Source organism: Tachysurus fulvidraco, chromosome 2, assembly GCF_022655615.1.
Source record: "Tachysurus fulvidraco isolate hzauxx_2018 chromosome 2, HZAU_PFXX_2.0, whole genome shotgun sequence".
NCBI classification, from domain to species: Eukaryota; Metazoa; Chordata; class Actinopteri; order Siluriformes; family Bagridae; genus Tachysurus; species Tachysurus fulvidraco.
The window spans coordinates 16,928,562-16,942,228 of record NC_062519.1 but is presented as its reverse complement, the minus strand read 5'-3'; the positions used below and the strand labels follow the sequence as shown (position 1 = coordinate 16,942,228).

General features: G+C 40.5%; 3 protein-coding genes across 6 annotated transcripts; 2 read left to right on the top strand and 1 right to left on the bottom strand.

Annotated features, from left to right (window-relative positions):
- Nucleotides 1-282: 282 nt before the first annotated feature.
- On the bottom strand, nt 283-3,103 carry arpc4l (actin related protein 2/3 complex, subunit 4, like). Of its 2 annotated transcripts, XM_027155784.2 has the most exons (6): nt 2,920-3,079; nt 2,233-2,351; nt 2,011-2,122; nt 1,680-1,775; nt 992-1,162; nt 283-908 (listed from the first exon to the last, which is right to left on the bottom strand). In XM_027155784.2, the coding sequence occupies exons 1-6, from the start codon at nt 2,920-2,922 to the stop codon at nt 903-905; spliced, it is 507 nt and encodes a 168-aa protein (XP_027011585.1). In that variant the 5' UTR covers nt 2,923-3,079; the 3' UTR covers nt 283-902. The 2 variants fall into 2 exon arrangements, with proteins under 2 accessions (XP_027011585.1, XP_027011586.1); XM_027155785.2 differs by lacking the exon at nt 1,680-1,775 and having other exon boundaries at nt 2,920-3,103.
- Nucleotides 3,104-3,196: 93 nt separating this feature from the next.
- Nucleotides 3,197-8,211, top strand: tada3l (transcriptional adaptor 3 (NGG1 homolog, yeast)-like). The gene is made up of 9 exons (XM_027155783.2): nt 3,197-3,830; nt 4,627-4,879; nt 5,000-5,250; nt 5,392-5,497; nt 5,726-5,858; nt 6,024-6,127; nt 6,315-6,415; nt 6,529-6,720; nt 6,950-8,211. The coding sequence occupies exons 2-9, from the start codon at nt 4,670-4,672 to the stop codon at nt 7,140-7,142; spliced, it is 1,290 nt and encodes a 429-aa protein (XP_027011584.1). The 5' UTR covers nt 3,197-3,830; nt 4,627-4,669; the 3' UTR covers nt 7,143-8,211.
- Nucleotides 8,212-8,437: 226 nt separating this feature from the next.
- hmces (5-hydroxymethylcytosine binding, ES cell specific) lies at nt 8,438-13,457 on the top strand. Of its 3 annotated transcripts, none has more exons than XM_027155816.2 (8): nt 8,438-8,520; nt 8,668-8,738; nt 9,395-9,592; nt 9,843-9,986; nt 10,159-10,323; nt 10,891-11,045; nt 11,151-11,343; nt 12,196-13,457. In XM_027155816.2, the coding sequence occupies exons 3-8, from the start codon at nt 9,404-9,406 to the stop codon at nt 12,397-12,399; spliced, it is 1,050 nt and encodes a 349-aa protein (XP_027011617.1). In that variant the 5' UTR covers nt 8,438-8,520; nt 8,668-8,738; nt 9,395-9,403; the 3' UTR covers nt 12,400-13,457. The 3 variants fall into 3 exon arrangements, with proteins under 3 accessions (XP_027011617.1, XP_027011619.1, XP_027011620.1); XM_027155818.2 differs by having other exon boundaries at nt 8,506-8,524; XM_027155819.2 differs by lacking the exons at nt 8,438-8,520; nt 8,668-8,738 and adding an exon at nt 9,066-9,259.
- The last annotated feature ends 210 nt before the right edge of the window (nt 13,458-13,667 follow it).

Below are 13,667 nucleotides of genomic sequence, written 5' to 3'. Positions count from 1 at the left end.
ATGTATTTTACTTTACTAATAGAATCAGTTTGTGATATTTCTGTAGTAGACACTGAGCTCTACTATGCTCAAAGACAAAGGCCTGCTGTTTGTTCTCCTCACGCTCAGCACTGAATTTACACTACACAGAGGAAGGAAATGAATCACCCTGTTGCTTTTAATACAGAGATTCTTTTCGTACTATAATTCCTGTCCGATTCAGATCTGAACTGAACGGTTTCCTCCTGCGGCGTCCCCTTCACCTCTGCTCTTTATTAGACAAATGAAATGAGTCCCTCGGGCTACACAAAGCGCAATAGATCTTTATTGGTTTCATCGCTACCATCAGTTTACATCTTTTTTGTTGTTGTTGTTGTTTTACTTTATATTTCACCTGCAATTATAATCAAAGGTTATGTCAAAATATAAACACCCACTTTAATTTTTTTTTTGCTTCTCGTGATGTGTCACGTATTCGTAACAAAAACAACAACAACACATGGACTATATAAAAGACGCAACGTTGAATACAAGCCACTGTAGATTTACAAGGTTGGTGGCGGTGTTTCCTGTGCCCATCAATATTCAGGCATATTCGAATAATACTTTTTAAGGACCTGCCTTGACCTTGAGTATTTTTTTCCCTCAGAAAATGGGGTTACTTTTTTGATCAATATCCACGGGGACAAGAAGCACCTTGAACAGAAGATGGAAGGCGAAAAGGGGGAAAGGGGAAACGCTGCATACGTCATCGCAGGATCGGTCGGTCGGTCAGTCAGTCAGTCGGTCGTTTCTCTGGTTTGTTTTTGACGGTTGATTCAGTGACGATGAGCTCGTGCTGAGCATTAAAAGCCTGCGATACTTCTCTCTCTCTCTCTTTCTCTTTACAGGAAACTCCATAAAGAGCGCAGAGACAGATATTCTCAAAACTGCAACAACAAAAAGAACAACAAAATAAATAAAAGCGTGCATTAATGACTACGGCTACTAAAGGGACATAAAAGGAGCATACGTTTTTGAGGAATTCCTCAGCGACGATGCGAGCACGTGCGTTGACGGACAGCTTCATTTCGCTGATCTCTTTGTCGATTTCCTCCATGAAATGGATGACAAAGTCCACCAGCTTGTGTTTGTACATCTGCTCCGTGTGGAAGTTGGTGATGAGGAAGCTGATGTCGTAGCCCTGAGAGAGAGAGAGAAAGAAAGGGGGGGGGGGGTCACACACGCACAAAATCATTTCCACCCTGCAGTTGATGATCTCTCTCTCTCTCTCTCTCTCTCTCTCTCTCTCTCTCTCTCTCTCTGATTAAGTGTCAATCATTTTGTGCTGTGGTGATTCTTCTCTTTATTAATGTACACCATACCTACTTTTTTATCCATATATAGTTACTTTGTGTGCTGTAGGACGTCCACAAAACAAGTTCTCACTTACGTTACATCAGCTATAAACAGTTGTTACGTCACCACTTGCTTTTTTCCCGTCTCACTTGTGATGTTAAAAAAAAAAACCCTGGCATATCACATGACTGAGAAAACATTAAAAAAAAACCCAGAAACTATGTACAGAAGTACTGACTCTGGCACAGAAGGCTCTAAAATTTGTTTTATAAATTTGTCAATGTAGTTTTAGTGGCAAGTAAACTTTGCCACTAAAGCAGATACGTGTTTATTTCTCTCTCTGTCTCTCTAGTGTCTCTCACCTCCACAGATTTCCTTCGCAGGATGAAGAAGTTCTCGGCCCTCATCATCATGAAGCGCATGAATTTGTGGCACAGGATCTTCTCGATCTCATCCGCCTGGTTCAGACATCGGACTTAATTTATTTCAAAGTTAAAAAAAAGTGTAAGGTTGCCAGATACCGGAAAGTTACACGAGCGTTTTTTACTTGACCTTCTTCAGAAACACCTTCTATCTTGTCTTTGAATGATATTTGAATGCAAATTTTCATAGACAGAAATCAGACAGTAGAAATTAAGACGCTCTGCGAACAGCAGTCAGAAGATAATAAAGGAAGGAGTCGAGACGTCGTACCTGTTTGACGGCGATGCTGACCCGCACAGAGTTGATGGAGCCCTCAATCAGGACTTTCTCCTTTTCGTTGCGGCTGATCACCACCGGCTGCAGCAGCAACTCTTTGCTGCTCCTGAAGAGTGAAATAAATTTCTGTACTGTAGCTCATGTCTATCAGTTTAAATCTCAGTCGCATTCACAATGAACGGTCTGGAAGTGAGAAAACACGCTGTCTCAACTCACCTGACCTCCACCTCCGGCTTGTTGTGCCGTTCCACCACCTGAGAGGAGAAGTTCTCCAAACACAGGGCCGCCTGCAGGGTGGCACGCACGGCGTTCAGATACGGACGCAGAGTCGCCGTCTGGAAAAATTTGTACATTTTAAAACACAATGAATTGTGATGTCAGTCACCTGCAACACAAGGTGTTAAGGCCAATGCTTTACAAAGTGAGAGAGGGTCAACAGAGCAGACTGCATTCTCGGTACAATACTATCAAAACATTCCTACAGGTTACATTATTGTAGGCATCTATGCAGACTTCATCATCTTCATCATCATCATCATCATCATCATCATCATCAGGGAGTGACAGTGAATACCAGAAACAGCATCACTTAATGCAAACGATTACGCTTTCAAACAACATAAACACCTCCTGCGTCTGGATTTATATCTATGTGTTTTTTTTCTTTCTCAAAACAAATAATGATACACTAAGCGATTATAACACTGTAATACATGCTAGCTAGGTCACGTTAGCACGTTAGCACAGACGCCAATACGGAAATTCACGTTTAATTTGCATCATATTTTGATCTCAAACAACGTAGAATTTATTACTCTGATGATCACACACAAAAAAACACATATAACACGTTAAAGGCAAAAAGAAAATAGTGCCACTTTGATGCGGCAGAAATCTTCTTACCATTTTTGTGGTCCTTTGAGAAAGGCGGAAGTATTTACGCCACGCCTGGTGTTATTTTCTTCCCCACCCGTATTCCGAAATACACCGCCGTCTGCGCTCCTACTAATCCTATTTGTTAATAGATTGTCAATATGAACTCAGCCAATCAGAACAAATAGCACTAACCAATCCAAGCGAGGAAGGCGGTGTTCGTCGGAATGTGTGTGGGGGAAAAAAACAACGCCTACGCCTATAGCGGGTTTCGAAACTATGTAGTAGTGGCGCAATTTTAAATTTGTGCCACCGTTTTCACGCGAAACAACGGCATGAATGACCAAATAAATATTATTTCTGACGTATATTATGTTAATACGTAAAATATATCTGAAATAATCGTGACAGGGAGCAATTACACAAAAACAAAATTTCAAGTGACTACATTTCTAAATAATACGGTAATAGCCGCAGTCCAGAATTTACCTTGATTCGCGTTTCTACCATATATGGCAAATAATAATACATGGTCAATTTTCTTGATTACTGCTGAAATATAATACGTTTAAATATTTTATCCATCTAAACCTAATGTAAAACATTAACAATTTAAATCAAATACCGCCACGTTAATTTGTTTTGAATCGCTTTTACAGGATTGTCTCACAGCCCGGACTGGAACGTACCATTTTACACCAATTTGAGTGCATGGGTTCAAATAGGGGTGTCCAGTGCTACGGTCTTGACTTATTTGTAACAAAAATAGAATATCATCGATTAGTTGAAAAGGGTGGCATGTTGTTATGAAGTTTTCAGTTGACCACTGTCTATAAAATCTTATTCCTCTAACATAAACATTGAATATTTTTGTTTAAAACATAACTGCGCTCCCCGTTTCACTAAATGGTACAGCTGTTAATGGATGTCGCTTCTCGAAGGTAAATATATGTCCAAATATTGAATAAATTCTGAAAAGTGTGTAATTTATGTACGGATTTGCTTTAAGTTAATAATAATAATAAAAACTCCGATACGTTAGACATGTTTTCGGAGATGTTCAATTAACAAACGGTGTTGTAGTTTGACCTGCACATTCCCATTAGCATCCTAGCTTTCATGCAAAGCTAATTAGCTAATAGCACCTAGCCGTGTAGGTGCTAACTAACATTGTTGTTACGTCTCTTTAATATTACCGCGCTGTGTACATGATTTATTTGGTCATCTTTCGATGTGAGATAAGTTTAAAGTTATATAAACGTTTTAATTGCATGTACAGTTTTTCCCCCCAACACACACACTTCAACGCTAGCTGCTGTTAGCTGTAAACGCTTTGCTTGTTATCACTCTGTCAGTGTAACCTAATGTCTGTTCAAGCATGTTATCTGTTGTCATATAATGTCATACTCTGTAGTCAAATATAATCTTAAACACAGAAAGGAAATAAAGTAATCTGGTTTGTAAGCGCATGATGCAAAATTTCACATAAATCATTTGTCTAAAATATTGGCTTTCTGTATCAGTTTTCCAAAAAACTTTGATGGCAAACGATGAGGCAGAAAATAATAGTTTTATGTCAGGTTTACAAAATATATGTGTTGAACAAGAATAGTATAGAAAAACATACGCACAGGTATGTAAATAAATATCTGTGAGAAACAACAGAGTTGGTCTGGGATTGGAGGAATATAGGAATGTCAGTGATTTTATTAAAGTATGGGATTCTGTGTGTTCCAGTTAGTACAGTACTGTGATTCTACAGTTCTTCATAACTGAGAAGATGAGTGAACTGAAGGACTGTCCACCGCTCAAATATTATGACTTCAAGCCCGTAGAGCATGTGAAAGTGTGTCCTCGATACACAGCGGTGTTGGGCCGCTCGGAGGACGATGGCATCGGGATTGAGGAGTTGGACACGTTGCAGCTGGAGCTGGAGACGTTGCTGTCCTCGGCCAGCCGACGTCTCAGAGCGCTGGAAGAGCAGAGACAGGTCAGAAGTTATATTTCACTCCATTTCTTCTCTTTTGCTTCTCTATCTCTCTCTCTCTCTATCTCTCTCTCTCTATGACAGCACACGATCACTTAAAACTAATTGAACTCTTCCCAACAGATCCTTACAGATTGGCAGGACAAAAAAGGCGACAAAAGGTTCATGAAGATGGGGAAAGAAGTCGATCCGACAGCCTCCTCCCGCCATCCGAAGCCAAAGAAGCCAAAGCTCGAAGGAAAGGCAGGTCACGGGCCTGGGCCTGGTCCGGGCAGGCCCAAGTCCAAAAACCTGCAGCCCAAAGTCCAGGAGTATGAATTCAGTGAAGACCCACAGGACATACCCCGCAACCCCAAAAATGACACTCCAAACAGGTGGGCTGAGATTTAAACCGAGTGATTTTATTCATTTACAATTTATTTAGAATGGCAGAGATTTTACTATGAATACTTCCTGGTGAAGGTTTAGCTCGTTCTTTAAAGTATTATCATCACCTGTGTGTGTGTTTGAGACAGATTCTGGGCTTCAGTAGAGCCCTACTGTGCAGACATCACTAATGAAGAGATCCGAGTTCTCGAAGAACTTCTTAAACCACCTGAAGACGAAGCGGAGTATTACAAGGTAACACCAGCACAGCCGGATTTCTAAACTGATGTTGAATTGTTTATACCTGTGAACTGAGAAAGTGGATATTCTGAATTTTTAACAGGATTTAAAAAATATACTTTTAGATTTTAAGATCCATCACAATGTTTCTCATTTTTTACATTGTGACCTCTTGGTGGGTCAGCTGTCTGTTGGTTAGATAGGAAATGTGTGTGTGTGTGTGTGTGTGTGTGTGGCTTGCAGATTCCCACTCTAGGAAAACACTACTCTCAGCGCTGGGCACAAGAAGACCTGCTGGAAGAGCAGCGAGAGGGAGCGCGAGCCAACGATAAGAAGAAAAGCATGCTGGGTCCACTCTCTGAGATCGACGCCAAAGGTAACGCAGAGATTCTCTGTACATCATTTGATGGACTCTGAAGATAATGTAGTGCAGTCTTTACTTTCTTTGACAGTACCATTTTATAGATATTTGGATGTTAATTGAAAGTGTTGCTCTTAGAGGCTTGCTTTGTAAGCACAATCCCTGTTTTGCTTTGTGCAGACGTTGATGCCTTGCTGAAAAAATCTGAGTCCCAACACGAGCCTCCGGAGGACGGCTGTCCGTTTGGTCCCCTCACGCAGCGCTTGCTGCAAGCCCTGGTGGAGGTCCGACACTTCAGTTGAATACGTTACACTGATCAAATATATTCACTTTTTACGCTCTCACCAGGAAGTGTTCTGGCTTATCTGTTCCACATATATTACTATTGTAGTACATTGTGCTGTCCTGATAATTACAATACCTCTTTATTTTAGCTTTAGGTGATATTAGGATTTTGTGGTTACGTTCTAGGAGAATATCATATCCCCTATGGAGGATTCCCCAATTCCAGACATTCCGGTGAAAGATGAAGGAGCCGGAACTTCGCCTCGCAGCCAGGGAAAAGCTTTCAGGTAATAATACGAACGATCAAACATGATCATTTCCTAAAATTACAGAGGCAGTATAAACAGTCTGTCTCAAAGCTTAGCCATGACAATCTGCATCTCTCTCTTGCCCGTGACAGCGTTCCCCACACGCGCTCTCTGGAAGCCCGGATCAGGGAAGAGCTGGTGGCTCAAGGACTGTTGGACTCAGATGAGAGGCAGGGCACAGGAGGGGACTCGGAGGATGAAGTGCTGGCCGAGCTCCAGAAGAGACAGGCAGAGCTCAAAGCTCTGAGCGCTCACAACCGAGCACGAAAGCAAGAGCTGCTCCGGTAAGTTCGACTAAACAATATGTAGGTGTTTCAGGTGTTACACATTACCAATCTTAGAGTAACTAGTTAATTAGTCTTGGGGGAGGAAAATAATACCTAGAAACATTTATCCATTTAGTTTCTTCTAATAATGCAGGTGAGTATTATCTGTATGTCTGTTAAAAAAAGTACTATTCCTCACCTATACAATGTTTTTTGAGTCATTCTCCTGTGTGTGTCACCTCTTTAGGTTGGCGCGGGAGGAGATGAGGAAGCAGGAGCTGCGACAGTGTGTCCGAGTGGCTGACAACGAGGTGATGGAGGCTTTCCGACGCATCATGGCTGCCAGGCAAAAGAAACGCACTCCAACAAAGAAAGAAAAGGATCAGGCATGGAAAGCGCTGAAAGAGAGGGAGAGAATCCTCAAACAGTTGGACGGATAAAGAAGACCGTAATCCGATCATGTTAGTGTGGATTCGCTGGGACCAGAGTTTTCACAACAAAAAGGTCTAAAATCGAGGGCTGGTTTTAGAGTGGACCTCTAATAATCATTTTCCACAATGTGATATTATCAAAACTTTTCAACAACCGGCCCACATTGCCACAGGTTCGTGAGCTGAATTATGAAATGACTTTTCGGTTGATGAACTAAAGTGTAGCCTGGCTTTGGGAAAACATTTTACTGTCCTGAACTAGACAAACCCATAGTTCAGCATCACCATTTTGTCACGAAGCCCAAAGATGACATGCATGCCGTTGTTATTGCCTTTATATGTATCTGCGTACATTACTGTTCTGTGCAGGTTATTTCTTACTCAGATGCAAGTCCACTGATTTCTGTTTCTTGCAGCTTTATATTCGCAAAATCATTTGAAGCCAAGCATTTTGTGTGTGATAAATTGGGGAATGCTTCTAGGTTGGTGTCCATGAAAAGTGGAAAAGGACACTTTGAGGTCATTCATTTAAGGGTTTGTTTTTCTCCTAAAGATCTTCTGATGGTCATTTCCATGCCATCATCTTGAATGACGACAAACATTCAGATTCTATGCTAAAGGTCAACGTTGTGCTGTGGCCGTTCTCATTCAAGATGATTCAAAAGATTGATTTTCCTAAATTCCAGTCTACATCCAGCCTCGTACACATCCCACTGAGCCACAATGATGTGCACTGAGAAATCACTGATAAGCTACTGTGAGAAATCCTATCAGCGTGACAAGACCTGATCCCTGGACTCGTATGAATCAGGTCTTGAGGTACGAGTGCACCATTCATCACCTGCGTTACCCTAATGTGAACATTTGGACTCGTATCCTGACCGCTGATGCATCTAGATCTCTTTACCATATCTGCCTTTTTTTTTTTTTTTTACAACTCACTGTTAGCAGCAGCAGTACCTGTTACACTCTGGTGAGAAACTTTTGCCACTGCATCTGTGCAACAGGAAGCATGTTCCTTTTCCTTCTCATGTTCTCATTTTGGTTTGTAACGATATGATTAAAGAAACTGAAAACACTGTGTCCATTATTTCATTCTTTAGCATAGTTTTTTTTTTTTTTTTTTACTGATTTTTGTTTTGAATGTTTGTATTTTTATTATTTTTTTCTCCTTCTCGGTGCTGTTACACATAAAATAAGAAAAATAAAACAGACTCATTGATAAGGTGTCTGTGCCTGGGTGCATATAGAACTGCTGGTAGATTTGCATATTACTGATAGGAAACACATCTGTCATATATATATATATTTAAATGATGAGCTCGCGCACTTCACTGGGAGGATTCTGTCGCTCTGTGTGTGTGTGCGCGCGCGCACGGGACTCTTGGTCTGTCAGTTATTTTATTTTACGCGATAATGAATGATTAATGTCACTAAAGTCGGATAAGCAACACTGACCTAACTACATCTATATCTACCACGTCTATGTCTACATCTTTATCTTATAACTTCTGACTATTTTTTATCTCTGTAGCCCAAAAGTTAATTAGCTTGCTAGCTAAGTTTAAGCTGATTAACCGTCGCTGGTTTCTGTGACACGAATCGGTAAGTAGCTCAAACCTCACAAATAAAGCGGTTAATTAACCTTTATTTATTTACTTATTTATCTGTTAATGCAGCATCAGATAAATTTCAATAATTCGTGTATATTAGCTGAAGTCAGCATCCTACTGTTATGATTTTCTTTGTCTACCCGTTTTCTACAATTCCCGCCTCTTGCATTGTAATTGGCTAGAATATGATTTACAACTTTAGTTCACCAATCAGGTTTCAGTAATTCAATCGCCCGCGACATGATTGAGTACGAACTAGCCAATCAGAACGCAGGTGACGGAATACAGGTGGCGGGGAAACCAGAACGTTTTATATCGAGCAAAAACTAGCTGTCAAACACAAAGCTGCCAGCTCTTTATAGCGTGGTATAAATCAAATATTTCTCAGTAGTACTAACATCAAAACTAATGGACTTGTATGGTTTATATTAAATGAGCTTTGATTGTTTGCAAGCGTTCGTTTCAAAATAAAAGTCCTGTATACACAGGATATCATACAGAGATTAAAAGGAGGTGGGGCCCAGACAGACTTGTTATAGCTCTTTATTAATTAACTAACTAATTTTTCAATTATAATACATTATAATAGTGAGTGATTAACTATAATTGTTAATTGATTCATTTCAATCGGTGTCTCTTGTGATGTAGACAGAGATCATGTGTGGAAGAACAGCTTGCACCCTCGCTCCTGATGAGCTCCGGCGTGCTTCTCGGTACCGAGACCGGTCTGGACATCAGCGACAGCCTCAGTGGCGGGATGGAGATGCTGAGAAATACCGACCGTCCTACAACAAGAGTCCTCAGTCCTTTAGTCCGGTTCTGCTGTCCAGCAGACACTTAAATAAGGCAAAGTGCTACTGACTCTTCTTTATCATTTTATACGGGTCAGGGAAGAATTTCCTTACACTGCAATATTAAATTTTTCAACAGAGTATAACTCACACAAAGCTTGTACTGTTTTCATGTATTAAAAAGACAACAAATTGCTGCCTGCAGTTTAACTTTTGTAGGAATGTATGTTATTAACTGCCATTATCACTTGTGGGCTTTTTATCCTACTCCTGTAATTCACTTCAGCTTTGTCTGTGTTGGACAGGAAGCCGCAGTGGATGAGTGCGTGCTAGCGACGATGCGCTGGGGTCTGGTGCCGGCGTGGTTCAAGGAGAGTGACCCCAGCAAGATGCAGTACAGCACCTCCAACTGTCGCGGCGAAAGCTTGTTGGAGAAAAAGTCCTACAAGGTGTGGGATTTCTTTCATTTTCAGTTTGGAAATATCAGTGTTAGTTTGGTAAAAATAGATAAACAGAACTCATGTGTTGTACTTTTTGAATTATATAAATGCATTATAACTCCTTAAACTTTTCATTATAGCTACATGTCTGTCCGTATTCTCTGTTTATTTTCTGCCCCAGGACCCTCTGTTGAAAGGCCAGCGTTGTGTCATTCTAGCTGACGGCTTCTACGAGTGGAGGAGGCAGCAGAAGGACAAGCAGCCTTTCTTTATCTATTTCCCCCAGGACCAAGGATATAAGCAGAATGAGATGGAAAAGGATGATCACTGTGAAGGAGAGACAAGGGTAAGACTGATGGAGTTTGAATCTTTAACGGAGTGATTATGATGATTCACAGTGAATGTAATTGTGCCTGCATTTTGATTTCTCACCGCAGAGAAACAACAACATTAAAATCTCTGATGGAAAAAGGGACACAAGTGAAGGAAGCATATGTGGTACACATAACATTTAATGCAACACTACAACTAATAATCAAATGCTAATGATGTAGTGAATGGTTAAAGGTTGGGCTTGAAAAATGATCACGTGAGCCACCTGCATTTTCAGAGGGTTCAATTTATTTAGAGGGATTTACCCTCCATTTAAGAGCACTGACACAATAATGTAAAACCTTTAAGATGTTGCGTCATATGAGCCTCAATCTATACCCACTGATCTACCTTAACAGCTGTACACAACCTTCCTTAAATCAGATCTATATCAGTCAGCTGTGGATAAGGGTTTGCTTCCGATCCCCGAGATTCTTATTAACATTTTTATTTTCCTTTTCTTAAGGTCATTACTGTGAAGTAACATTTACAGATGTCTCATAATCTGAAAAATAAACTTCTGGATTGTCTCCTTTAACAGGACACTGAAGATGGCGGTGCCTGGGCAGGATGGCGTCTGCTCACCATGGCGGGGCTGTTTGACTGCTGGACTCCTCCTGGTGGTGGGGAGCTTTTATACACCTACACTGTGATCACTGTGAATGCTTCACCAAACCTGCAAAGCATCCATGACAGGTAGAGCATGACATTGTATCGAGCGTAGAGATCATTGTAATATGCTCTGTGGTGTAGTTTACCAGGGACAGCTATTCGTTAGAAGTGTGTATGTGTGTGAGACAGGATGCCAGCCATTCTGGATGGAGATGAGGAGGTGAGGCGATGGTTGGATTTCGGGGAGGTACGCTCACTGGAAGCTCTTAAGTTGCTTCAGTCTAAATCCTGCCTGACCTTTCATCCAGTCTCTTCAATCGTCAACAACTCTCGCAACAACTCCCCTGAGTGCCTGCAGCCGGTCGACCCCGCCGCCATGAAGGTGCATCACTTATGACAAATACAAGAAACATTACTCCTCTGCATGGTTAAGTAACCATGGTGTGTGTATATATATAATTATATATATATACACAAACAAACCACTTCATTCTCTAAACTCCTAGCTTTTCCAACACTGATTAATCAACCCAGTTGAAGAATGGTTTCCAAATTCTGATGAACTGACCCTCTCTCTGATCAGAGTCGGGCTTTACCATCAGAGATACTGCGAAATAACCTCGAACTAAAGAATGATGGATGGGTTTTAATCTGAGATTCAACAGTGCACGCTCCAATACAGCTTCATCTGTGCAGCCAGTTTTAAGAGCTATTATACGATGTAAGGATGTGAGCTCAAAAGTGCGACCATGATTGTTGCCAGTCTCTAACATAAGTTCTGACCAAAATGAACCAAGCCTCTGGATGTGTTGCAGAGGCACCCAAAATCTGCTATAAATGACTCGATTACTGTCTCACGTTTCAGGCCAATTGTCAAGCCTTTGCTCAGTCAAGCTGTTGTTTTCTTATATACCATTAATACACAAAGTATTGCATCTATTCTGTTATTAATCTATTTGTAGCTGTGGAGAACTGTGCTTGTGCAGGCTGTTTAGCTGATGGGGAATTCAAAAAATAATCTTATTGCTGTATGTTAACGATCACAAGTCAGGTAGAAATATTATCCGGTATAGCGGAGGAGAGTGTAGTTTCTGTCCTGAACGGGCAATGTTTTCCGAGTCAAAGCATGTGAGAACGACCCACTCGTGATTACCACATAGAATAATCCCTACTCCGTCCAATCCATTCGCAGTTAGACAGACAAATAAGGGTCAGTCTTATTGTCTTTCTTTAGGTTCCTCCTCAGATTTCAGCCAGCAGTAAGATGATGATGAGCTGGCTGAAAAACGGCTCGCCAGGTAAGAGGAAAGCTGCTGATGATGCCGAACCTAAAGAAACAGAAGAAAAGCATCCATCTGAGAAGCAGAAGTCCAAGGCCACCGGGATGCTGCAGCAGTGGCTGCTGGGAAGTGGAGCCAGTAAGAGACCAAGAACATAAAGCTCCTGAGCTTTCATATTGTTAAATAGATTAGGAGTACTGAAGCCTATTATAAAAAAAATTTTATTATATAAAATTATTATTTTTTGCTGAATGGATGATCCTGCGGTTTTCTGCTTTGCTCTTTGAGACGTGAGTATTTTAAAACCTAGTTTTGCGCGATTGTTACTTATATTTCACGACAATTTTTTAAAAAGTGGAAAGAGGAAGAAAGACACATGGCAGTTAAACTTCACTGCATACGTTATCATTGTATCACAAGGAAAGAACAGATGATTATCTCCACAGCTCGAGCCCAATGTTTGTGTGGATTGGTTAAATACAGACAGGGTAAAACCCACATTTATCTTAATCTATAACACTTATAAAGCCTCAGAAACACAGAGAATGTTTGTTATAAATGTTGAATATAGAATATTTAAATTATTCCATTTCAGGGCAAAACTTCGGAAGGGAAAGACGACACTTTTCTTTTTTTTTTTTAAATAACAAAACGTTACTGGTAATAGGTGTCCCAAAAGTGCAACAAGATTAAGGTAGCAGCAGTAGTTTCTCTAATGGTTTAATTATTCACTGAACCGATAAAACACTTCCTCGCTTTATTTAAAACATCCAAACCCAGAATGCAGAGTTTCGATGACAGAGCACCATTCATAACCAAAACCATTCTGTGTAGATGAGAACGTGTAGATTACGCCAGTCAACATACTTCCTAAAACTTCTAAAATGGGAGAAAAAGCACTGCACAAAAGATTTATCCAACAAGTTTGTTTTTTATTATTTTTTTTAATTACTTTTGAAATACATTTATTTTCAAACAATGTATATGCTGTGCTGTAATAAATGTTTCATTAGTTGTCATGAATGCTTCAGATGTCCTCACTATTCTGCAGTTCTGTGGGGTGTTTTCCACTTATTCAGGTGAGTTATTATTAATAATAATAATAATAATAATAAATCATCAATAATAAATCATAAGAAAATGAACAGACAGTAAAATATCCAAGGGATGCCAACCGGTCCTCTGCCACCTTGAGGTGGAGTGAGACTTAAAACAACAAAAAAGCAGTGAAGCGTCTGCTCGTCACTAGCCGTAAGTAGAAAGCGGTCCCGCTCACAGGAGGGATGATTTAAAAAGAAAAAATCCCAACATGCTATAGAATTCTAATGTCACAGCTACGATACTGATTTTAGTGTTCGACCTTTAGTCGTATCCCCATACCACCAGGTTTGTTGATGACTAGAAGTGACACTGCATATTAATTAGT

Coding starts and splice junctions, on each gene's coding strand:
- arpc4l (XM_027155784.2), bottom strand. Junction 2,123..2,232: donor AAGCCGGAGGTGGAGGTCAG/GTGAGTTGAGAC, acceptor TTCACTCTTCAG/GAGCAGCAAAGAGTTGCTGC. Junction 1,776..2,010: donor TCAGCATCGCCGTCAAACAG/GTACGACGTCTC, acceptor TGTCTGAACCAG/GCGGATGAGATCGAGAAGAT.
- tada3l (XM_027155783.2), top strand. CDS start 4,670: ATGAGTGAACTGAAGGACTGTCCACCGCTCAAATATTATGACTTCAAG. Junction 4,880..4,999: donor CGCTGGAAGAGCAGAGACAG/GTCAGAAGTTAT, acceptor TCTTCCCAACAG/ATCCTTACAGATTGGCAGGA. Junction 5,251..5,391: donor AAAAATGACACTCCAAACAG/GTGGGCTGAGAT, acceptor TGTTTGAGACAG/ATTCTGGGCTTCAGTAGAGC.
- hmces (XM_027155816.2), top strand. CDS start 9,404: ATGTGTGGAAGAACAGCTTGCACCCTCGCTCCTGATGAGCTCCGGCGT. Junction 10,324..10,890: donor ACTGTGAAGGAGAGACAAGG/GTAAGACTGATG, acceptor CTCCTTTAACAG/GACACTGAAGATGGCGGTGC. Junction 11,344..12,195: donor TCGACCCCGCCGCCATGAAG/GTGCATCACTTA, acceptor GTCTTTCTTTAG/GTTCCTCCTCAGATTTCAGC.